The 26,330-nt window shown below is 39.4% G+C and overlaps 1 protein-coding gene across 3 annotated transcripts in view; it reads right to left on the reverse strand.

Moving 5' to 3' along the window:
* Window positions 1–26,330, reverse strand: part of FBN1 (fibrillin 1) — a 157,610-nt gene that overhangs the window by 36,754 nt on the left and 94,526 nt on the right. For all 3 annotated transcript variants that reach the window (XM_056346772.1, XM_056346773.1, XM_056346771.1), the window contains exons 22-36: window positions 26,171–26,308; window positions 25,138–25,188; window positions 22,392–22,517; window positions 21,337–21,561; window positions 19,937–20,062; window positions 19,716–19,844; window positions 19,102–19,227; window positions 18,841–18,966; window positions 17,809–17,931; window positions 14,027–14,152; window positions 13,088–13,213; window positions 4,710–4,832; window positions 4,024–4,146; window positions 2,092–2,217; window positions 436–558 (exon numbers count right to left, since the gene is read on the reverse strand). In XM_056346772.1, the coding sequence (XP_056202747.1) occupies window positions 436–558; window positions 2,092–2,217; window positions 4,024–4,146; window positions 4,710–4,832; window positions 13,088–13,213; window positions 14,027–14,152; window positions 17,809–17,931; window positions 18,841–18,966; window positions 19,102–19,227; window positions 19,716–19,844; window positions 19,937–20,062; window positions 21,337–21,561; window positions 22,392–22,517; window positions 25,138–25,188; window positions 26,171–26,308 (1,917 nt within the window). The remainder of the gene's footprint in view (window positions 1–435; window positions 559–2,091; window positions 2,218–4,023; window positions 4,147–4,709; window positions 4,833–13,087; window positions 13,214–14,026; window positions 14,153–17,808; window positions 17,932–18,840; window positions 18,967–19,101; window positions 19,228–19,715; window positions 19,845–19,936; window positions 20,063–21,336; window positions 21,562–22,391; window positions 22,518–25,137; window positions 25,189–26,170; window positions 26,309–26,330) is intronic.

Raw genomic sequence — 26,330 nt, forward strand, 5'->3', positions numbered from 1 at the left:
ACATTTGAGAACAGCAGTTTGAGATAAACTCATCATTTTGTGGGGAAACCAATCCATGAACTAAAATTCACATAAAGTACTAAAAGAAATGCTTAAGGGCAAAGTACACCACAAGGTCATAGCTTACCCTCCAGTACTGTGAATGGAAACTACAAGGTGCAACACATCTCTGGCTGGGAGATGCAGGCAGACAGAAGGGCTCTCACTGCTCTGTTTTCCCCCTTCTTCTCTTAAACCAATGGGATATCAGAGGTTGACAAAGAAGGGGAAAGAGTGTAGAAAAGGCAGGAAGGAGAATCCCATGTTATACAGCAGGGAAGTCCACATTTTCCGATATCCAGTCTGATTTGTATAGCTTTTTACAAGAATTTCCTACAGAGCTGACCATGACACTAGAAGAAAATTAAAAAGCATGTTGTTCAAAATTATATTTACCTGTGCAGTTACCACCACTTCGGTCCAACTCATAGCCCACTTCACACTCGCATCGGAAAAGTCCAGGGAGGTTATGACAAGTGCCGTAGACACAGATGTTAGGAAGTGAGCACTCATCAATATCTGATAGAGGAACAGAAAGGGAAAAATATGAGGTTTCCTTGTATTTTTAAGATATAGACAGAGAAATGCAAAAGGGTTCAGAAAACATGGATCTGGAAGCCAACTGCTTCTGCACACTGTGTAAGACCAGAAAAATAACATGCCAGATTTACGTATGGAGTCTAAGGAACCTAATCCATAACCTTGTTTCTGGGTAAAAGGCTCTTTCCAGTGTCTCTGGAAGCCATGCCAGAAACAATCTGAGCTTATTAGTGGGTTAATCTGGCAAGTAGCAAAATTAAACATGGCAGGAGACATCTTTTGAAAAATTCTAATCAGCAGTCATCTGCAGAAAGCTGGACATCAGCAAAGGAAAAGCTTCTGCCCAAAGGTGAACTTGATGCTCATTTTCAGGTTTCTGCATTTGACAGATCTGAGGTTTGGCAAGCAAAGCTCACTTTTGTGCCTTTTGTCCAAATCACTGCATCTGATTCAGTATCTACTGAACACTATACGCACTGCACCAAGAGCCACCAATCTGATAACAATAAAAAAGTGTGTGTTTACAAAGTACCTTAAAATGCTGCATTTAGAGTACGTATCTGGGACATCAAGGAAAGTCTGTTTTAGCAACAGGAACTAGGCTCTACATAAGCTATTTAAAGTTAGCTAAAAGGTTTGAAAGTAAATTGTTTCATGAAATATTATGAAACCTAATATTGTTTTAGTTTACCCAAAAATTCACTCTCATAAATTATTTCTCTTGGTAGATTACTAAAAAAAAATACACAGAACACTTTACAGGGGAAAAAAATTCTATTTATAGTGATGTACTTAAGAACTCCATCAAACACCAGTTACTATGAGTTATTAATATGTCAGATGATACGGCTGATTCTTCTTGACTGACTGATTAGCATTATATGAACTGCAGATTTCAAATGCTACGATCAAATATATGACCTTGAATCATGTAGGTAACATGTTTACTATTTGATTTTTGCGAATCTTTGCACATGCAAAACTCTTATGAACGAGTTGTAAACAGTTAACCGACAACTCACTTTCAAAACTGAATGCATACTCATGGGATGTTGGTGGGTTTTTTTTTTTTTGGCAGTCATACAAACTTTCTGCAAGGCTTCAAACTCTGCTTCTGCACCTCACAGAGGCCCTCAAAGCACGTTCACTGTACTAGCTACCAAATCAGTGTTTTTCAGCTTCATATACACTGAGACAAAGTAACAGCTTTTTCTGTTTAACTGTTATGAGTAAAATGAAGAACTGGGTACAACTGACCAAGATGAAATGGCAGCTGACAAGAGTATCTCGTAAGATAAGCTCCAAAAAGCTGTTCTCTCCACATACAATAGGTAGATGAACACCTAGAGGCCCATAATAAATGTATAAAACTGAAAAGAAGCAACTACTATTGACAATTTTCAGGCGGTTCTCAATACCACCACAACTGCAACCAATTATAAAAATTTTCAAACATAAAAAACTATTAAGGCAGAATTTGTTGAGTGTTGTTTAAAGCTTATGGAGAATTACCTTCACATGCTTTCCCATCTGGGCTTGGCAAAAATCCCATATCACATTCACAACGGTATCCTCCAGGGGCATTGAGGCACTGCCCATTTTCACAGAGATTCAAGTTTTCTGAGCATTCATCGAGGTCTGTAAAAGGAAGAGAAATTGCAGGTTTACCGTAAACATGGTTTTCTCACCAACATTTGTTTCAGCTGAAGCATGCGGTGTTTCAAAGATTTTAATTCTCCTATTAGTTCTGAACACTTGCAAAAGAAATTGCAACCTAGTTATGTGCAGAGACTATTACATGTAACAGCTTGGTGTATTTCCGACATGTTGAAAACACAGCTTCTCATCAAAAGGAAAATTAGAGAGGCACAGACTCCTAAAGTAGCTACAGCTAATAACAATTGGAGGCAGTACACAGGGTCAAATTTAGACTCAGAATGAGCATGTGAATTTTATTATAGTTATTGTTTCTATTACAGTAAAGCCTTGAGGCAGCAATTGAAGAAAGAGGTTTACTGTGCAATGAGCAAACATATGGTAATAGGCAGTCTCCACACCAAACGTGCAAAACACTGACAAAAAAGTGGCACTGAGGTCAAAATAACTTGATCAAAATTAAACTGCAGGTTAACAGCTTATGAGAAAACCAGCCTTGCTACTGGACTGTGCTGCCCTTCAGATAGATTGTGGCCCTTACTCTCTAGCTGAAATTTTATACAACACCCTACTTGTTGCAACAGAGTCTGGCTGGCAGTGTGAGCTTGTAAAAAATCAAAGTCTGGCAAATCCAAAGTAGTACCTACTACCAGGGTGAATGCTGCACACGTTGGCAGAGGGCTTATGGAACACTTGTGTGCCCTAGTCTGAATCCCAGCCACCTCCTGCATCCATGAACAATACAGTATACAATTTTTTTTTAAAAAAAAAAAGTTCTATTGAATGCAGAAACTCCGTAAGCACTCCATTTGAAAGATGTAGTTTATAGACTCCTGGAAATCATCATATGGGAAATTAACAAAGAGTACTGGGTTATGAAGGCTGCTAAGGAAGCTGAATCAGATTCAAGAGTAAATTATACGGAGAGAATTAAACAGAATCCCAGGGTCCATTTATAATTTGGAATGATTCAAATTCAGCCTTAAACCCACTGAGCCAGATTCTCAGATGCCATAAAAATCTGTTGTAGCTGATAAGAGTGCTGCTGATTTGCGCAGCTGAAAACCTGGTCCACCAGCTGTCTATCACATGGCTTTATTCCAAACAAGGTCACCCTCCACATAGCATCACCAGCAACACTGATATCCTTAGCGTAATAGCAGGGCTCCCAATGACTAAGCTTACATGAGCCAATCTGTTCTTCAAAGCAGAAGAATGAAGTGTGGGTGGAAAACATCTCTCTAGCAATGTTTTATAATCACATTTAGTTTATAAAATGAGGTTTTAAGAAGCAGTTACTTCCATCATTCTACATGTCAACACTGCACCCTGACACCATCTCTCAGGATGATGCAGTAAAGAGGACAGGCAGCACACATGCACTTGTGGAAAGAATAAACATTTTCAGGCAATTTTAAAAAGTCATTTTAATGCATGTGCCTTATTATTTAAATAGGAAGGTGGGTTGCCAATGGATTGGTTTCTAACAAGTCAAATTATATGATCAAGCATAGTTTTAATAATTTAGCCACCCACTCTGATTAACAAGAAAAGCTCAATGAAAACTTGCATTTTATCAAGTGAAAAAAAAAAGATTGCTTTAGATTACGTATAATACACAGTATTTCTGTCAAGTTACGGCAACTTAGGTGAAGTAGAAGACAACAGAAGATGATATCTTAGACAATAATTTCAATTGTTTAAAAGCTGGTTTTGTGTATTGAATCGTAGACTAACTTAGGTTGCAAGGGACCACTGGAGGTGATCCCATGCTTTCCTAAAGCTCACCTGTACAAGTGAAGCCATCCCCAGTATAACCTTCTTTACACAGGCAGCGGTAAGAGCCCATTGTATTCTTACAGTCAGCATGTGGGCTGCACATGTGAGTTCCATTGGAGCACTCATCCAGGTCTTTAAAATAATTAGGGGAAAAAAAAAAGGAAAAAAGCAACATCAGTTAAAAACCACACGATGAATACAAACTTTAAATATAGTGTAAGGCGCACAGAAGCTCTACTTTAAATAATCTTCCATAACAAAACTCACACGTATGTGGGGTCATCTGACTGGAGAAGCAAGCACAGCTTCTTTGCAGCCCAGCAAAGAAGTCTGACAAAGTAACTGTGAATGAGGAAGCTGCAGGGCACTCTCAAACTAAGACCTGTATCCTGTTTTCACGAGGAGCACCAGGAGACCTCTCACTGCCTCCCATCAGCTGCCCTCAAGAACACAGCGTCTGTCTCCATGCTCCAGTCTGTTTTCACCAACTCACAAGTCAAACATGAGATAATGCTGATTCCACAGTTACCATGGCAGAGAATTTGTCCTCCAACGGAGGATGTCAAATCAACCTAACAAGCTTGGCAATCATATCTCTGCTCAATTTGTAGGTGTGGTATTGATTTTTTTCAGAATTTCTAGGACCCAGCTTTGGTCTGAACTTACAAATAAATACCAATGCATATGACCCTCACCTGTGCACTTGATACCATTTCCAATCCAGCCAGGGCTGCAGCTACATTTGAAACTTCCTGCTGTGTTTGTACATATGGCATGTCGATCGCAGTTATGGGCTCCGATTTCACACTCATTGATATCTGTAAAAACACAGAGATGTTTGAAGAGCTCGTGAATCAAACTTTCTCATATCCAGATAACCAATACTGGAATTTCTCAAGACAGTAAGAACATGAAAGCAAGTCTGCATTTCTTTGTAACATGACATTTAAAAAAGAAGCAGAAGAGAAATGGAATCTCAACAAAGAAAAACAAAGAAGCACATAGCATATTTCAAATGTGCTGCCCTACTATGTATTTTTTTGACAGGTATATAAAGCAGTACTTCTGCAGTTTGCTACAAAGCTTGGTAACTTTTATATTCAAGAAGGAAAACTGTAACTTAGGTTTTCTTTTGCTTTTCCGACTGGTGCACTCAGCGTATGAGGCCACAGCCTTCGGGAAGAAGAGGACTAGCATCCATGAAGATTACCACAGGTGTTCAGCATCCTGGGATGTACGTTTGTCAAGCAGCTTTGCAATAGGGTTGTGGGTCAAATTTGATGACTATGAGCTGGTGGGAAGACCTGTGCTCCCCTGAATACAGAAAGGTACCACTACAATGCACTGGATGTATCTTGGCCATACCTTAAGATGACTGAGGGAAAGAAGACAGCCTTCCCATCTGCCCATCCTAGAGCCCACAGTGAGGGACTCCGGTGGCTCTACAGCGCATGGTTTGCTAAAAGGTCTCAGAGGCAACTCTGCTGCCCAGGGACTCCTGGAATGCAGCACTCCCACAGCCCCACTAGATCTGCCAGGATGCTGATGAACACCAGCTGGGCACAACCTGCAAAGTTCTCCTAGGATTATCCCTAGGCAGTTAACCAAGCCAGGTTCTGCTTTGCCAGAGACTGTGTGAAAGGTGGAGGATGGGCTGCACTACTGTCTTTAATGTGACAGCTGATGGACACAAAGCTCATCAAGTATGCCGTTTATTAAGAGAAAACCTAACACCGTGGAAAAAGCCAGCATCCTTGGAGACATCATGCAGCAAGTCATCCAATCTTCAACATATGCATTCATGCCAGCACGTTCTATTTCAGTACTTGCTATTTTCACCTTATTTTCATTCTTGGGCATTCTCTGGCAATGTCAAAATGCACAGACCAAAAAAGACAAACTGACCTCCATTCTTCCTTGTCACAAAACAATATTAATACCCTATACAAGTACTTGGAGAATGTATAAACTCAAAGACAATTGTTTTCAGCAATTACTCCTGGTAACTAAAACAAAACTGGCAGGAATTTTCTTACATGCCTGAGCTATGGATTTTACAGTGTTTTCTGTAACCGAGCCCTCTCCTAACTGAGCTTTACTTCCACACAAGATGTAAATTATCTAGAATTCACATCAAACCACTTAATATTTATAGCAATTTTTTCAGCCCTCCCTGTTACTGTTGTTGCAGTAAGCCAAATCATCTCATTCTGTACAATAGCAGATGGAAAGGGAAAACAAGCTCACAAACTCCACATGATTCCACGGAGAAAAACACAGCACAGACTCCTCTTGAGAAGATGACTAAGAAAAGGCATCAGCCATCAACCATGTAACAACCTTTGGGGTTCTCAGCCCCAAAATCACAATTTGTTTCCCTATCAATATACCTAAAAATTATTAGCTCTTTAAAGAGGGCAAGAGAGTGGAACCATTGGGGAAAGTGTCTGGGTACCACGTTAATAATTTCCTTTGTAACACTTTCTTAGGTTTTTCTGCCCACCCTTCTTTAGACAAAAGGCTCTGTGTCCTTTCTCTATGCCCTGTACATATATAGTCACTTTTCACAAAGGCTACATGTGACTCTGAGAAGCAGACAACATATGTCTGTCATCCTACAATTAAATACTCAAGCCCAGAAATTACCCAAACCCACCGCTGGCTTGGGTTTTTTTTTTGTTTACTTGCTGGGTCTTTTTAAGTCTGTACAGTAAAATTGCATCCAACCTTACTTTTCTGGGTTTCTTTCTAAATGAGGCATTACTCTAAATCAAAACCCCAGACATGAGTATTCCCATAATCTGAGTCCTGACGTCTGGATATAGATCTAAATCTGGCAGCTGGAATCTACTATTAATGATTGTTGACTGCACCAACAAGCCTGAAAACATGCAAATGGACATTTACTTTTTAAAACTTAAAAAAAGGGTCAGGAGCAGATAATCTCAGAGCATATTTGCTTTTAACATGTGCAGAAACTCATATGAAGATAACATCACCCTAAACAGGAAACGAGTGTCTGTCAAAAATCTTAAGGCTGGTCAGAAAAAAACCCTCATTTTGGCTTGGACTGAAGGGAAAGCCTAGATGGAATTTCAAGAGGTCAGCTACAGTATACATTGACATAAAGAAGCTGAAGCAAACACTCTATATTTTAACCTTTACAGGATTTTAAAACCTCAACTGTTAAACCACTGCTAACATTAAGATTGCACTGTATTTGATTATTTGATGCTTTGAAACATACAATCACATGCTTCCTTATACCCTGCGGAGCACAACAAAACACCACAAAAAACATCATCAGTGGAGAGATTTCTGCCAAGAATTTTTTTAAACCACCAGCAAACACAAACAGTAACTTGCATGCAACAGCTACACCGCAATGAAGTCATGCTCGGGCTCAAATTTAAGGCAATCTAAAACAAATTTTCAACTCTACATAAAATGACTGTGGACTCCATCCCACCTTGCACTAACACTCTGCACCTGAGAGCCCCCCTTAACATCTCTCAGTGGAACAGCAGCACAGTGACACTAGTGCCCTTGCACTAGGCACTTGTTCCCCTGTCAGCTGTTTGACACACTCACTAAAAGCTTGGAAACTTCTGTGGGATGAAAGTTGTGAACACAAATCTATATCCAAACACAGGTATTTATAATGGGATCAACTTTCTCAGAGATTATCCACTGAAATGCCATTCCACTTGCTTTGAACAAAATCCTGAAATCCTTTTCAGCTTCTTTCCAGAAAAAAAAAAATCAACAGATTTCAATGCTTTCTGCCTGGGTAAAGATCAAACAGGGAATGCAAAATATATTGTCTAATACCATCTACTTTTATAGGGACATTGCAGGGCTTATTTCATTGACGCATGGAAAGGTTTTCAGATACTTAAATGAAAGCTGATTGAGGCATATAAAATACCATCACTGGCTTCATCCCAGATTTTACTTATTTTCAAAGCTATCTGCATTTAACTCAGATGTTGTTTTACTATAATCCCTATTCTCTCCTTTCATTGCACAGCTGAGATATAAGCCTAAATTTATTGCATGGCAATTATTTCCAAGGCAAAAGAGATCTCAGACCAAACACGCTCCTGTGTAAACGGGGCAGTGAAATCAATGGAATTTATGCCTGCTTGTACTGGAGCTTAATATGGATTTATGCTGCCATAAGTATTGAATTACAGCTTCACAGAATGAAACAGAAAGGAGAAGTTGAGCTCTGTAGAGGAAAAATTAACTCAACATAAATGTCTTTAATAAGAGCAAGAGTCCAGATTGTGCTGTCTGCATGGCAGTACAAACAGTACTACACTCTTCAAATACTCCAACTTTTTTCATATAATTGTTTGAAGAGAAAAGCGTTACTTGGTCTGAGTGAAGGTATCATGACCCAAAGCGTGCACAGGAGGACGCTACTTGAGTCAGGGTTTTACACAATGGTGGCCTATTCCCATTGACTTCAGGGGGACTGCCACTAAAGAGTAAAGGAGTGAGTCACTGATTTATATCAACCTTTTCTTTCTGCCTCCAGTATGAGGCCGTGACAAGCCAAGGAAAATAAAGACATTCCAATCCGAGACTGACACTGCATCCTCAGCTGGTCCCACTGTGCCCCAGTCCTGCTGCACACATGTTCTCAGCTTTGTAATTGCACAATTCCCATTAATACTAAGGGAGTTGTCTGCCTACAACAGATGAGAATACGCACAATAAATAATATGCAGATCTGACATCATAACAATCCCAAGCACTCTGGGGAAAAAAAACTGTCAGTCACTCTATTTTGTTGGCTCCTTCGGTTCTCTTCTCTGAACAAATATTTTTTCTCTCGAGCCTCTGGCAATTAATAAAGCGTCTCTCCAATTAATGACAGAGGCACAGATTTTTGGAGCTGCGGATGTGCAGCAAAAATACGTGTCGTATATACCTGTCATGTTGGCACTACGCTTGCAAACACGGCAACCAAAGGAAACAAACAGCTAGCCAGGACCTGCTAGCATCCCTGTGCAGTCTTGAAGTGGATCATTAAACTTGGCCAGAGAGGAACATGGGGCTAAGTCACCGTATTCTCACCTATACTCTGGAAGCACCCAAGTCATTCCTCTGCGTTTGACCAGAATGAGAGTGAACATTAACACATGAAAACTCATACATTCATCACAGGGCATGAAATCCTCAAGGAACTCTGTGTACCATTTACATTTTTTGTTAGGTTTCATTGGGGCTTCAATAGTCTATAAGGGTTCTTAGCAAAGCGTGAATTTAATTGAGACTCCACCTATCTATCAGCACTGTTTGTCAGGAATTCTGCAAATCCTTTAAGCATTTTCTGACATTTTAATGTTTTTGGCGCTCTCTGCGTATCTGTGCATTTTATTGCACAGACATTTCACTGGCATTTCAAGCCTGGGCCCAATTCCCACGGGGCCAGTCGTCTGGTGGAAGTCACAAGGCATTTCCTCCTCCTGGGTCGCTGCCCATGTAATCAGGCAGGTAAAACAGAGGCTTTTCAGAGGGAGAACACAGGGAGTTTCAACTTAGCGCTCACACAAGTAGAAAAATATATGGAAAAATTCCTCTATTCTGATCTCTATACATGTAGAATTGTTTTGACTTTTGGAATCACTCTTGGATTTTATTCAGCATACTGCACTGTAAGCACCTCTTGGAGTTTCACATGGGGCAGTTCAGATTTGCCTGCTATTCATCCTTACGTCATCAGCCTGGGGCGCAGCATGTTATGGCTGGAGAGACGCCTACTCACAATACGCTCCTTCTGTGACACCCCCATTTGGCGGGCAGCATCTTCGTAGTATTATCTTCTGGTATTTGGCCTGACACAGCCAGCTCCCAGATTCACAAAGGGAAATGGATTTGTTTCACTGATACCAGAACTCTCTAGTGCCATCAAGACTGAAACACAACGTATTATTAATGGCCAGAAGCCAAAGATAGGAGAGAGGCAAGCACATTATACAAGTCACAAAATGTTACGGACCTATTTCTGAGGGCAAATGACAGGAATCACCTTTTCTTTTCACACTATCAGGTGATGTCTTTGTAACTATCTTTATAACTATTTATAACTATGTTATTGTCAACCATGCAAGTATGAAGTGTGTGCCCACTCTTCATTTATCTACTAGGGTCATCATTACTGGATGACAGCAAGCAATACTCAAGACCAAACTCTAACCTCATACCCCACACCAGGCAAGGCTGCAGCTGAACATCTCCCACTAGTCTTTCTCCAAACAGCATGGCCCTTGCAGAGTCAGAGCCTGGTCTCAGCCCTCCAGCTCCATGAGCCTGCTGTGGAGAAATCCAGCTGACTTTTAAAGCACATTTATTTTTGACCAGATGACTGCCTTGGGCAACTTCTGCCCCCAGGTTCACCTCGTTCAGTTTGACTTTGTAAAGAGCACCTTAAGCATGTGCAGGCACAGATCCACCAGGAGCAAACAGGAGGTCTGTGCACACAGCTGGAACTGGCAAGGATGGCTGGGAGAGAGTCCGATCAGAGAAGAATTTGTTCCTCTGTGAAAACGTCAGGGCAAGTAAATTTACAGGCAATACTCCAGAGTGGTGACGAATCACAAAATACAAATGCCAAGTGCCAATACAGGATTTCATTTCTGCACAAGTACATGTATACTTTATTGACAGAAAAAGCAGAGACAAGGTATTTGTCATAAAGCTGGGCAATCTGGAACTGGGATAGGGGAACACTCTGCAATCTTCTCTCTAGTGGCTATGTACCATTGTCTGCCTAGAAAAATCTAAAATTAACTGCTCCGAGTCAGTCTTGCCACAGTTTGCCTTGTGAAGAGAAATTAAACCATTTGTGGCACTTTGCCTAGGAAACCTGCATCTATGATGTATATTTTTGCATATTTTTTAAAAAATTCTATTTTTGTTACTAAACTATGTTCACAATCTTACTGAGAATCAAGGAGGGGGTAACAAACATCTGTGTGGGATGGGAATGTAGAGTCAGTAGGTGGATTCTGAATACTATTAAATGATTGGGAAAAAAAGCATGTTTATTTGTTAAAATGGAAACAATTAGTAATGACAAGGGAGCTGAAATATTTAGACAAAACTCTAATGGAACCCAGAGGATGTTATTTAGTTATTCTCATGAAACAGAGTACCTCCCATTCAAAGGGTTGTACACATTTTTGTAATTTTTTTCCACGGGAGTTCCTAAAACCCGTGGATGCTTTTGATCTGTCTGTAAGACAAGAATTGAATCCTGAGGTCAAGATGCTGTTGGCAAGGTCGCTGCAGAAGAAGTCTTGAAGGATGCTCTTATGTACCCGAGCTTGGGAACTTCAGCTCTGCTCTAATACTGCACAAACATGAGGTGAGGGAATTCAAAAGTCTCCACCAGTGAATCAGACTTTTTAAAAACCAGAATGTGAGAAACTGCACACCCTAGTCACAATGGCATCTGTATCCATACAGTTTCTTCAGCGTGAAACCAACCTACAAAGTTCCTGCTCTGCTTCCTCCCTTATATAAATACAAAAGATTTTGGTGATTTATTTCGGTCCCATCTCAGCTGTATCAGCATAACTGGTACTTCACCATTTTGTCTTATACCACTGGCCTCTCTCAAATTACTGAGCCCCCCTACGGCATCTTTTGTAATTGGTGGTGTTCTGCTGGTTTTCCTGGTGAGTGCCATCCTCCTTGGGACACTGGCTTATAGCCAAAAGCAGCAGAGGATGGGCTGAGGGAAAGGTAAAGATGTATGAGGCGGTGGGAAGAGACTACATGCAGACAGCATCCCTCCAGGGGGCTGTCCTTGGCTAGGACCAGGAGGCAGGGATTTCCCTGCCTCACTGTTAACAAGGAAGCATTGCTTGGGACATTTGCCACTACCCTGCGTCACGTAATGCCAGAATGGTGGCTACTGCCAGGCACTTCCCCAGAAGCCATACCTCAGATTCCTCCCTTGCCTCCATGACCTTTTCTGTCTTTTGCCTTCTACTAATTGCTTCATCTTCCCTGACTGCTCCTTACGCTGGGAGTGACAGCTGCGCCACGTGTAACTGATCAGCACTCAGCACGAGGGTGTTCAGGTCTAGAGTACTGAAGATCTTCATATAATTTAGCACAGAAACAAAGAACATTGAAAAGTTGGTCTACAGGGTACAATTAGGGATTTCTTGGATTTAGATCAGTTCATATGTAAGTCAAAGGCAGCTGTTACTAACACACAACTATTCCTCCACTGTCCAATACGCAAAGTACAACTCCAGCTCTCAGATTGTTCTACGAGAGCTGTAAAAAACCAGCTTCATATATTTGGGGCACTTACATTTCTGGCAATGTCTTTGAGACAAACTTTTATTATTAGTCTGCCCTTATTATGCACAGTTAATAATATATTTTTGTGTTTACCCTAAGCCTACATTAAAAATTGTATTAAACATATGTTTGCATTCATATTTGGGCAAAGTCTAAGACTCTCAACACCTTGGCTTGAGACACCAGCACTAGGATTATTAATGTCATGGCCTCCGAGCCTATATATTTGAATCATTTCTGTTTGCTGGCAATACATGAAATAATGCAAATTTTCATTTTGCTGATATAATGCAGTTGAGTAGCTGTATTGTTGCCACTTCGCAAAACCTGAAAATATATTTTAGCATATATTTCAAGCTATCAGTGATTGCCAAAATAACACTTGGAACAGATACCTGTTATTTGCATGCATAGTATACAATTAACTAATCCAAACGCACTGAGGTCCTCAGAGTCTGTCAAATTTCAGGCAATGCCATTTTCTGTTCTCTTAGACCAACAACAATGCAGTAATAAGCCCAATTTTGTTCCCAGTGGGCATTTTGTCACTCGTTTCAGCAGAAGCAGCATCAGGCTGAATGTTGTGCCACTGAAGTCCAGCAGAGCACAAGCTCAGAAAATTTGGGTAAGAGATACAATATTTAGTGAAAAGAAGCACAGTGAGAGGAAGTTTTGAACACTAGAAAAAAGGGCACGCAGACTCATGAGTTTAACTGGAAATTAATAATTAGACTTTAAAACATACCTGTGCAACCAGTTGTGCCTTTCTTGCCTGAATAACCCATATCACAATGACAGATAAACGAGCCTTTTGTATTCTCACAGGTTCCACTCAGACAGATGTTTGGATGCAGATCACACTCGTTAACATCTAAAAAAAACCCCATGAATTAAGATTTATTACATAAAATTCTTAGAAAGTAACTGGCAAAATCTCTTGGGATACGATGTTTTGGTACAAAAATGGGTCTACGTATTCAAAGAGAAAACTGCTTAGGTTAGTTATTCTTTACCTAGCGTATATTTTGAGGTCTGGTTTAACACTGCTATATTAACATACCTTTAATTCCAACTCTCCTTAAAAAACAGAGACTAAGATTCAGCATATTATCCAAAGAATGACAATGACTATTTATTGATGCTTTCTATGTATACGTGTGTGTGTGTATACACATTTATATATTACATATATAATCTAGTTTTGTACATACGTTTCTCCTCAAATACACTACAGATTTTTAATTTAAATGTGAAAATTTCATTTTGGAGATACATTGTTTCATGACTTTTGTTCTACCAAGGTACAGCACTTGCACATAGTTTTGTCTTGGAGACAAGTTTAAATCAGGACTGGTGATTTATCTTGCTAGAAATTTTCCATGCTGTCACTCACCAGCATTTCCTTTCTGCAAGGACTCTCAGCTGCATAAAACCCTCACAGGAAGAGGGCCCAAAGATATGATGCTATAGATCACCATGTTTGCATCCTGATCTACAAGGTTATAGAGATTACACCTGCATTTGATAAACATAGCTTGTGCAAAGGGGCTGGTCCTTATGGTCAGGTGGCCAAAATTAGGGCATAAAAGCAATAAATACCATTTTCTGCCTTATTGGAAATAGTGCCTTAATAAATAATTTTTCCCTGGTTAATGCAGATTGGAATACATGTACTTTCACTTACCTATGCAAGTCTTCATGTCTTCAGATGCCATGAATCCATCATAGCAAAGACACCTGTATTCTCCTGGAATGTTTGTACACTGGCCTCCATCACAGATGTTAGGATTGTCTTCACACTCGTCAATATCTACAGGGAAAAATCAGATTAAAATATGCTAACTTTATGCAATGCAACTAAGCATAATCATGGCAAGCAAACATTTTAATGCTCTGATAAACATGAAAAAGCTTGAATCCTTGAAAATAACCAAACAGTACATTGCAAAATTGTCTTGATGAGTAAGTTGATCATCTTCAGCTGAAGTCAGTGGCAAACATTCTGACTCCAATGGGAACAGGAACCAACTTTACAGGTAAAAAAGTCATTGACAGAAAAAACCAAAACAAACAGAACCTTTGTCACACCACATGGCCACATACAATTGGAGATTCTTGGATACAATCCATCATTGTTGAGGTCAATGGAAGCTCTAAGTCAAATTCAGTGACAAAAATATTGGACTTTACAGAGCTTAAAAAAGCCATCAGACATGCAGAATACCTCTACAGGTCTCAAGGGTGGTGACAAACTGGAACACAGAGTCAAACTCATGATGCGAATAATTACAGTACATACATTTATTTCACTAAGAGATTTTACTGGAGTTTTTTAGCATTTCAGCTGACTGAACATCCTCTAGCATGTAGGTTGTTTTCTCAATTCATTAAATTGGCCATCACTGATTGGGGCCAAGCTGCATATACTTTATTATATTAATGCAGCCATGCTAAGGTCTGGAATCTTTCAGAGTCCCTAGGGTTATATTAGTGTTCCTTGTAAAAATCCCTAGAATCTCCCTGTGTCAGCACCAACTCAGACCAGCAAGAGCAAAAATCAGAAACTCTGCCTAGTGATACCATGGGAAAAAAATCAGCACAAAAAGGACAAGATTCAGGAACCCTCTCCAAGACAAAGGGTGTAACTCATTATCAGACCCGTCTATTGTGGATTGCAGTAATTATGCAGCTGCAGAAAATGAACTCACTTTAACTTAAAATATTATGTTCGTTATTCTGCATTTCTAGCAGCTAGTGCTTGTGTGGATACACAGCTTCTACAAGGAAGAAGGCTGACCAGTCCCTGTTCATCTTAACAAGCAAATAATGTTGGCATGGACATTAGCCTGAAAATGTTAATTTGGAATGGAATTTGAATTAAAATGCAAAATTAAGCTCTAGAAATGGGGATAATAATGACAGAAATAAAGAACTTTATTTACTAACCTGTCACTGTACTAATTTCACAGTTGGGGGAAAATCAGCTGACAAAGAACCTGTTGTTTCTCCTAATTGAGCTGATTATTTATGCATAACCTCACCAATTCAAACCTGACCTAGTACTGAACTGAACAGCATTCTTACCAGCTCTATTATCAAGAAATATATTCTGTAATGGCTTCCAGCTTTGTGTGATGTTAAAGATAAAGACATGTTCACACAGACAACAAACTGAAAATGTAAAATAGGTGTTTCACATACTCAGGTCACAGTACTACTGTATCTTGTACCATGCGAAACCAGCTACTGCAATAAATCCAGATATTCAGCACAATGAGTAGAAAATGTCACAAAATACATTTTTTCTTATTTTTCACGCAGTTTGGGTAGAGGCAAAATTTCAGCATGCAGATTTTGAATATTCACCAGATGTTTATATATGTAATTAACATCTCTTCAAGAGAAGGCAGCAGCATTTTTAGATACTAAAGGCTGGTAAAGGCAACCCCTCACATTTCTAGATATTTTCTTAGGCAGAGTTTGACTTGACATCCACAGGTATCTGGTGTTTCTGCTATTTAAACCTTTTTATGTGTTGGCTATCGCATACAAGTCCTTCTTAGAGGAGAGTATGAAAATCAATAGCTAATAGCTATTACTGGCTGCCTATGAATGAAATTCTATTTTTCAGGGTCAAGGTTGGATATAAATATGCAAAAATTCACAACTAAGATCAGATGCTTTTTTATTCCTCACCCAGGTAACATCAGACTACAAACTTCTATGGGCATGTTTGTGGTCAAGTTAACGTGGACAAATCACTGAGAAATCTGTCCCTGCCCCACAGCACAGGCAATTGCTTTCTCCATTTTTAATTCTGAGAAGGGAAAGATGATACTTTTCTATTCCAAAGATTTTAGTTTAATACACAGGAAGGTGCTCTAAATGATCCACTCTGGTTTTGGGTTTAGGTAAGTCTTTGGGTGGCTAAGGGCAAGCAGGAGTAAAGCACAGAACTGTTTCTAGCCAGCAGACTTGAGATCCCTAAGACTGTCCAAGTATACACTTGGGTCATTTGGTTCCCAGTCAAGCCAAGAAGATGAAAACAGAAAAGAGGCTCAGAGACCCCTGCTTCCCCCCTCCTCCCTTCCCTCTCATGTCCTTCTAATCCTGTCACTTGGGTTTTGATTTTGGCTGAGGCACTATTTTGGTCAACTGGTTTTATTTTTGCATTGAAAAAGTGCCCCAAACACCAATGTTTTTGTATTATCTTGCCTTCTTCAGAAACTTGACCTAAAGCAAACTATTTCTAATCTAAATATTTTAGGTTTTAAAATACTTAATTTCAGGGTCAGCCAAATTTGCACTTTTTCTAGTTGATTTCTTTCTTTGAACAAGGGTCCAATGCTTGAAGATCAGCTACTTTACATCTTTCTGCCAGTGTAAGCTACAATGGGGGGGGCAAACTACATTTAACGATGCTTTAAGGCTCTTTTATCCTTTGGAATGGTAGTGAGTGACCTCGAGGCAATTGAGACCCTGGTCAGAGGTCTATAAATATTTACAAATTCTAAATGTGAGTTCTCTCTATTAATTCAGTATAGAAAACCCTCCATTTGTTCAACTATACAGGCAATTCTATTCCAAGGGATTAACCCTGTTAATTTTCTTATGCTTCTCAATAAGCTCTTGAACGGAATTGGCACACAGCTGGCAAAAATTCACATGCCTCAGCAGCCCAGTGATTGTGCAGCAAGAAGAGAAGAGTAGGACAGAATTATCTTTCCAGTAACCTATGTGGAAATCACCGAGTACAATTCACTTACTGGGATTATGACTCCCAGACTCCAAAAGGAGAACACTTGACTGTTACAGAGCTCTGAAAGTTTTCTCGCAAATCCTGATTAGAGCTGTATCCTAAGAAAGATTCATACTAGAAATATTCAGATTTCAGTTTGTCTGAAAGTCATTCAGTTTTGAAGTAATGCAGTATGCTTGCATTTGACTAAACAAAGAATTAAAGATAGTAACTTTCTTGCTTGCTTAAAAGCTGGTAACACACAACCACAGAACAAGGCAATCAGCTCATTTTCTAGCATTCCTATCTATTTTGTCTCAAATACAACCATACATTACACATGCAGACCATTTTGGCTTCTGTTTATGATGATCCTTTCCGTTGACTTCAACACATTATGGATTCACATCTAATATAATACCTTAAGGGAGAAAATCTCTCTCTTACTGAAAAAATGACAGCTTTTTGTTACAAAACTTAGAATCAACTTGTACACCTTCTGAAACGATAAAGAATCAATTCCCTTCGAACCAATTCAGTCTGCAGTTGTCCAATTCCATTAGTTTGGAGATGTTTACTTAGAAAAAGAATTTCACTTTCCATGCATTACTACTTTTTTTTTTTTTTCAATATATTTGTTACAATAGAATTAATCTTAAAAAGAAGCTCCATTTTTAAACTATTGAAATAAACACTTCCAGCAGAAAACTTCCCAAAATCTCTCTTACCAGTACATGTCCTGTGGTCTGGCATGAGTGCAAAGCCTTGTTTACAGCTACATTCATAGCTGCCCTCTGAGTTTGTACAGAAGTTCTCACAGCCGCCATTCATTATACTGCACTCATCAATATCTAAAAAGGAGAAAATTACAGTTAAACCCCACAGTACCTTATACTGTAAAGTACATTTCAAGGACACACTTTGAGTCAGCTTTCCAGAACAGCTTCGGTCCACAATCTACACCTGGTATTTGTACAATCCTTGAACATTCATTCAGGTCTTTGGAAATACAGGCATGGGGATGGATGTCAGGCAAACCAGGGAGGGAAAAAGATGGTATTACCTGATTGCATATATAAATACCTCTACAGTTCTCTTTCTGCACATAAAAATATAACTGCTGGGTTACCACAGTATCATGAAGGCAGCAAAGTTTTTATAAGGATCAAGGGAAAAAAATATCAACTGGGCAGAATTAAAGCCAGTGGACTTTTCATGTGGTTTTGTGTTGCACAACAGAACGTATGCACATAAGAGTGCACAATACATGATTTAAGCTAAGTGTCGTTTACAAAACGTGGCTTTAAAGAAAAAGTTACTGGAAAGGCCCTGTATTTGAGACAGTTGCAGACCAAATTAGGAAATACTTCAATTGAACCACATGATTCTACTCCATAGTCTGTCAGAAATGCTGATTTTTACTAAAATACATAACTCGGGATTTAACACAGCACTCCCTCTTAATGATCAAAATCTGAAGTCTTAGGCCATTTAAAATAGTATGCTGTTTTATGTACCATGACTGATTTACTGGAGAAAATAAGCGATAACACAGTGAACTGTAGTGCTGCCATAATTGCGTTCATTCCTAGCAATAATGGAAGTGCACATTTTGGGTATTTTGCAAATTATTTTGACAGACTGTGTTAGATTTGTGAACCACCATTAAAAATGCCTTTATACAACTACTAAAAATGGAACAATAACTTTTGTTTTATCTTCCCTATTCACTAGAGATCCTGTGTAGATTTTGTCCTTACCAACACAGTATAACTTGTCAGGTGTCGACTGATATCCAGGGTTACAAGCACACTGATATTTTCCGATCAGGTTGACACAACGTCCGTTTCGGCACAAACTGGTGCTTAGGTCACATTCATTTATGTCTGTTGCGAAAGAAGACAGGAACACATTTTAGGTCTGAATGAAAATGATACTAAAGCAAACATTATAAATCCATGTGCAGCACATGAGAGGTATAAAAAGCTGTGCACGATAGTGATTTTGCCTGTATGTCTCACCTATACACGCAGAGATATTTGGTGATATCTGATGGCCTGGAGGACAATCGCACCGAAAACTTCCCTCCGTGTTGATGCAGGTGCCACCTCGGCAGAGAAGGGGATTGCGCTGACACTCGTCGATGTCTGTGGGGAGAAGGGAAGGCACATCACTGCAGGGGCCAGCACTGCAACAGCGAGAGCCCATCCCTCCCCACTGCCTGCTACCCATCACAGCACTGTCTCTTTAGGTTGGCTCTGGAGCCTTTCTTATAGCTAGTTATCCTTCACACCACAGTGCAGTTAAAATAGAATTAGAAGAGGCTTCTTCTAAATTTTAATCTAGTCTAATTTCAAAGTTCAGGATGGTGTCCCACTTAGCAAAATGGGGATTGTGGGGATAAACTTAATATCCTAAAATACTGACCCTCACTCATTTATGCTTTGGCATCCTGCAGAAGCAGTAAATTCCCATTTGGGGTGGAAATCAAGCTAAAGTGAACTTTAGTAAGACTCACAAAATAAGAGGGGCCTAAACCCAGGTGCAATCAAACCTTAAAAAAAAATACAAAATAAACAAAAAATAAACCATACATAGCATACTATTGCACATCTGTGATCTATAAAAAACATACCCATGCAGTTTTTCATCATCATAAATCCACTTTCATAGCCTTCAAAACATTCACATTCAAAGTCTCCAGGAGTATTGACACAGATGCCTTGGCCACAAAGATCAGGAGAGATGCGGCATTCATCAATATCTGTAACACAAAACACACCCACCATATTTTCAAAGGAGTTTAGTTTTTCCATTTCAAATCAAAGTTATGAGACACATATCCATGCACTTTACCTGTGCAATTCCTCTCTTCAGAATCAAGGGCAAATCCACTGTCACATCTACACTTAAAACTGCCAATGGTATTTCTGCATTTTCCATGGGTACAAAGACCGGGGACCATTTTACATTCATTGATATCTAAAAATGGAACAGTGAGGACATATCATCATTTCATACAAAAACAGTGCACAAAAGAACAGTGTCAACTTCAGAGCTCATCCTTTCTCATAATAATAACCCCTCCTTTTGGGAAAATTGTGGATCACACTACATAAACCAAGACTGACTTCTACCTGACCAACAAAGTAGACACTCGGCACTGGAACTTCCAAGAGCACTTTCTGCCAGAAAATATTAGTCTTCCCTTTGTCCTGCAGAATCTGATTTGCAGCTCACAGAAGTTAACAGTAAGATTTCAGTGGACAGAGGATCAAACCTACAAGGGCAAAGGGAACTTCCAAAAGAACCACTCTGTCTTCTGGTTTCCAAGAAAAAAACATGACTTCCATGAGTCACAGAAAACATAATGAGCATAAATAAAAGCATATGTCACTTTTCTTTATGGTTAATTAATGACTTAGTAACTGTTCATAAAACTAAGGCTGACACTAACAGCAGCAATTGCCATTCATATGTATTTTCTCCTCCTTTCAGACTTCAGAATGTTTAATTTATGGGGTAATGGGCTTTCTTTATAAACATATTCACATCAATTTGTGCTTCTGACATTGTCCAGCTTAACCCCACTGGCAACTCCAGAAAGATGGCTTTCAGCACATGATGCTAGGATATTGCTGCGTGATTTCCATTTAATGCTGGAAGTTTACCAATAACACTCGTAACAATACTTGGTTTACAGTAAATTAAATTCTGCTGATTTGAGCTATCATCCTGGAAACATTTTTCTTTACTTCTCCAAGTAGCTCCACAAGAAATTCCTAATATTATTCACCCTCCCTTGCCTGCTCCACAGTAGAATTAAAGTTATTGCACCCTGCACAGGTAAGGTGCTCTTTCAATACATCCAAAGGTGATTGCTCAGTTTGTTCCAGTTCTTGTACTTCAGGGTGCCAGGTTTTCAGAGTTACTCCATCAGCCATATGCACCAATAGGTGCAACACAGGAGGCAAAGTCAGACACAATTTAACCTCTCTAGCAGGGACACAAATTTAATGTTTTGAGGCTGCAGTATAATACAGTATTTAATGGTCTGTCAGACAGACTAGATTATTTTATGTTTTATTCTGGCCTTAATTTCTATAAAATCTAACTGGATTTTCAAACGTGTCTTATGGCAAGTGAAATCCCTGACTGTCACTGAAATCTTCAAACCCACAGAAATTGTCCAAGGGAAGAGTAAAATGAAAAGCCAGCAGGATTTGCTGGCAACAAACCACAAAGGGATCACATACCTTTAGAGAAAGGTTTCCCAGTTATCTCTATCTTAGTAGAGAACCCAGATCCTCTAGGACAAAGAGCTTCAAATTCAGGTGACCCCTTCAGAGGGCACTCCTCACACTCAAAGCCCCACGCTGCCCCCACTGAACAGCAGCAAGCATCCATTCGGTGTCGGCCTGGTATTTGAGAGGTGCACTGCTCATCTTCATGCTGCAGGTAGCAACTCTCCAAGCGAATGTCTGTTGGGCAATTGAACAACATGTTGAGAGAGAAAGAGAAAATTTAGTTCACCGCAGAGGAATCCTTTTCCAGAATCCCTTCACAGGACAGTTTGCTTCATGTTTTTATGGACTTACAGGAGCGTACCAAGCACACTGCATAATTTCTAACAGCAAAATATTAATGCTAAACTCAGGAATTAAGCATTGAAGTAAATTTGAAGCACTATTCTGAAAAATTGTGCTCAACGCTTGAAGTAGATTTTGGATCAGAAGAGGATTTTAAGCATTCCAGCTTACCATACCATACATATATAGGGCCTTTTAATTACTACAAGCTATGTCTTGTTCTGAGATGTCTTACACATTTACTGTCTTGAAGGGACAAAGGTGCTTTGGATGGACAGCATACAGAACTTCGATATTCTGTTGCACCCTCCATTAAGGCATACAGTGTGGCTAGGAACACCACATCCCTTCTCAGACACCTGAGTCCCAGCCCACAGTGGTTTCCCCTCCCCGACTCTTCCAAACTCAGTGGTTTCAGTGAGGTTGCGGATGAAGAGTGCTGAGAGCACAGATTATGTGTAGGGAGTTGTCAGATGAACAATCTAGAACTCAAGCAATGCTATTCACTAGCTAGCAGATGGTGATGGGCTTTAGCTACTACCATTGGAATCTGTTCATATTCTAGTTGAATGAAGTTCATGTCCCTGACTGATTCCATTTGAAAATTACTTCTGTGGACAAAAATAATGTTCCTTACTTGTAAGAACACATACAGCACTAATATTGGTCACCATACAGATTTGTTCTTCCCTAGGAGACCTGTAAGTGGAATTAATACCTACCAAGACATGTCCGTCCAGAAGCATCTAAAGTCATTCCATTAGGGCACTGGCAGACAAACGATCCCAAGGTATTGACACACTGCCCATTTGTACAGACTCCAGGAAACACCTCACATTCATTTACATCTATTTCCAAACAAAATGTGAATAAAAGTAGTCACTAGCATGCTAATAAATATCATTTAGCATTGAACAAATCAGAAAAAAATATGAACATTCTAATGTTTGTTTTTAAGGTAAAATACAAAATTACAGCAGTTTACACGCCTTGACAAAACTCCAAAGGTTTAGGATTTCCTATGCAAGTCAGCCAGAACCAATTAATTACAGAAAACTGCTGATGATTGGAAATAATACATGTTGCTTTTTGCCATTCCTACATATACTGAAATCAAACTCAAAAGTAACAAAAAAAGGAGAGGCATTTAAAGATTATATCAATTTTCACACTCACTGTGGGCCAGACTTTTGAAGCAAATGGGCAAAGACAGACAAAGGCAAGTGCATAATGAGATTATAAATTATTCCAATGAGATTAAGGTATACTGTATTTTTTTACTGGGTTTTAATATTTATTTGTTTTTTTTAATGTTTGTGTCTTATCAGGCACACCTCTGCCTGTCTCGAAACTACAGCACTGTTTGAAATCTGGCCCTATGGCCTTGTCAGCAATTAGTAACTTTATATAGATTAAAATAAACTCCTTAAGACTGCACACAGAGTTTAGCTTCATTAAGTAAAGATTATATTTAAGTGGTAAATTTTATATTTTTGGATCAGGATAATTTGATTAACTGTGTTAGCTTGGCCTGGGCATAAATAAATGTTTAGTAACCTAAATGTGGGGGCCTCCCACATTTTTGTGAAAATCATATGCTTCACGACTGTCCCTTTAGGAAAAAGCCTCCAGTATTAAATATGGCCCAAGATGAAGCATGACAATTTTTAAGACAGGAGAGGACAAGAACAAGAAATGAAAAAAGAATGACTCCGACAATCTATAGCTGAGCACTCATGTGTAGGGCAATCAAGAAAAGGGTAGGCTGGACTCGCGAGGCCTCCAGACAACGTTCCTGGTGCAGACAGACTCTGCAGCTCTCAAACCGCATGAAGCAGGGTGGAGGATAAGTATGGGGTGGACATCAGCAGCCTCTGCCCTTGAACAGGTATTATAAATCAATGGCCCATATTGACTGGAAAGCAGAAAGTAAAGCCAGTGGACTATTAGAAACCACTGAAATCCAGCTCACGGCCTGTGAGCAATATTCCAGCTGACAACTCCAGGGCTCACCCGTAAACTAGAGGAACACTGCCAATTTAGCTTGCTTATTTCCTTGCACAAGGTCCATTACTCATTTTGCATGGGCTGTGTATGGGAGAACTGAGTATCACCTTTTGGGAATGAAGCTTACTCCCTTGCCCTGTCTCTCACTTGCCAGTACATTTCCTAGAGGTCTTTCTCTGCCTTGAAAAATGCTTATGTTGGTTGAAACCAAAATACGGCTTCAGTATGTTAAAAGCAGGGGAAACCCCTCTGAAAAATCCAGGGCTATCCAGGTACCATGGAAATGAGAAAGATTAAAGCATATAATAGATGTAATCCAAAGTGCTGGTAAAGGAAATGCTGAAAACACTTATGGCTACATCTTGGAAGGATAAACTTTCCATCCCAGCAGTGTTGAAAATGTTCTAAGACTTTCCTTGTGAAGAAAGATAGGTGGGGCCACTTCCCCCCCCCCCCCCCCCCTCTTTTCTTTCACTTACACACTCCAGAAAGTGTTGCTGAGGTCAGATAAGTTATGTACAGTGGGTCTGCAGCACAGACATGCCAAGGTATTCGGTCATAATTTGGAAAGCAAAGAATATGTGTGAGGGTGTTCCTCTTTTTTTTTAATTTTATTTTATTTTTTGTTAAGGGGAAAAACAATGTTTCTTTATGGAAGCTACATATGGGAGTAATTTTTAAAAAATATTTTAACTGCAGTGTCATGTCAGATGTTGTCAGTCAGGCTGACCCACAGCAGTTTGAGACACTGAGCTTCTGCATATTATGGAAATATGCAGTACTTTTCCAGGGGTTCAAATCAATTCAAAGGAAGATGAAATAGGGTGGGACCTTCAATTCTCACAGAATAGTATAGAGTCATCTCATACCAAGTAAAAAGCTACACATTTAAAACATCTTTAATCTCCTCTTTAACCAAAGTTTAACTGTGTCCTGATGCCTTTTTTTTGTGCTTTTTAATAAGACAATGAAACTACGCTTTGGAACATGTCTGATTTCATATAATGTTGCATGGAAGAAAGCCAAGGTTAAGGGGGAAAAAAAAAACCAACCCAAAAAACACTTTCATGTCAAATCTAGTTTTTAAACATTCTTTTTCTAAGTATAGAAATGATTTGTCATACCACTGTACCAATAATGCCGTGTTTTATAACATACATAAGATACATACTTTGCCCAAATAAGTTACTCAGTTAACAGTATTTGAAGAGAGAGTACCATCTCATTACACTGGTAGACACTATATTTGCAAGTGTGTGCTTTAAGATACACTGTGAGCATGCAGGAATACTAAACAAACTGAAAGCAAATTCATCCCTGACATAACTCTAATGAAGTCAATTGAACTACAGGAGGTAAAAATTTGGCATAGTGTTCCTCTATGCTAAATTAACCACTTAAATCAAAACACCAGCATTTTTTCATTCAAGCTCTGATTTCTGTTAAGGCAACAATAAATACCTTCACACAATGTTCCTCTTATTCTTGAATATCCTTTTTGACATATCGGGTCTGTAAAACAAACAAAATGAACTTTTAGAATGCTACAGTCCAAAACTCACCATTATCTTATTGTGCAAAACTGATCATGTGAAATATTATCTACAGTTGATTGCTATGAGAAGTCTAAGTGCTTACACAGTATCTCAGTATTTTCTGAAATAACAGAGATAAGATGGGGCAACTACATAAACTACATAGTGTCAGCCATTATCCTCTTCTGCTTCCCATGTGTCTTAGCTAGCTAACCCGAAAGTGGTTATATGATTCTTGCTTCATTCAAATCAATTAATTCATTTAACTTGATCACGGCACATTACAGCTCTATTTGCCACGGATGGATGAGGATGAATTCTGCTAAGATATACAGGGTGAACTTAACCAAAGAGCTGAACAAATTAGCAGCTTTCAGCATATAGAAGTGACAACCCACACACATTTCTGCATTCATTGGCTCACCCTTGGGTTCCCAGCTCATCCCACAGTTCAGCCTAATTATCAAGTGAATATGCAGAGACCTCAACCCATTTCTTGATCAACTGTATGATTCTCTAGGTCACCAGTTAATCTACAGAGTATAACAACAAGGGCTACTCCCTCTCCTCCCTCCATTACCACACCAAAGATCCATTTGTTGCAAACATTTTTCTTAGGAGCTCTGGGGAACATGCATCTATTGCTACATCATTAGGAACTCTAGATCACTAATTATGACAAAAATGCTAAAGTAATACTTCAAGTTACAGACTGTAGGTGTGGTCCCTTCCCTTCAGAATTTAAACTTGTAAAATGTTCACTATAAAATCAAGAGGAAGAACCTTCCATAGCTACATGCTACTTCTCAAATACTTAAGACTTCCCTTTTTCAGGCTGAATGACTGCTTGATAGTACAAGTTGCTTGTCTAGCCTGTGCCCAAACTTCTATGACAATAATCTGGACCACCCTCAGAATAGGAAAAATCCTAGGGTCCGGAGGAAAATGAACAGTGTTACCTCGTTCACATGGTGTACACGGGCTTCCCCAAGCAGCACCTAGTGAGGAACAACACTGGGACTTCAGAGTTGCTCCATTGATATTTATTTCACATCTTCCATCCACTATGTTCTGCCAACAGGTGCCCTTAACAGTTTCTGTTTGGAAAAAAAACCAGTG

Source organism: Falco biarmicus, chromosome 7 (assembly GCF_023638135.1).
Source record: "Falco biarmicus isolate bFalBia1 chromosome 7, bFalBia1.pri, whole genome shotgun sequence".
Lineage (NCBI taxonomy): Eukaryota > Metazoa > Chordata > Aves > Falconiformes > Falconidae > Falco > Falco biarmicus.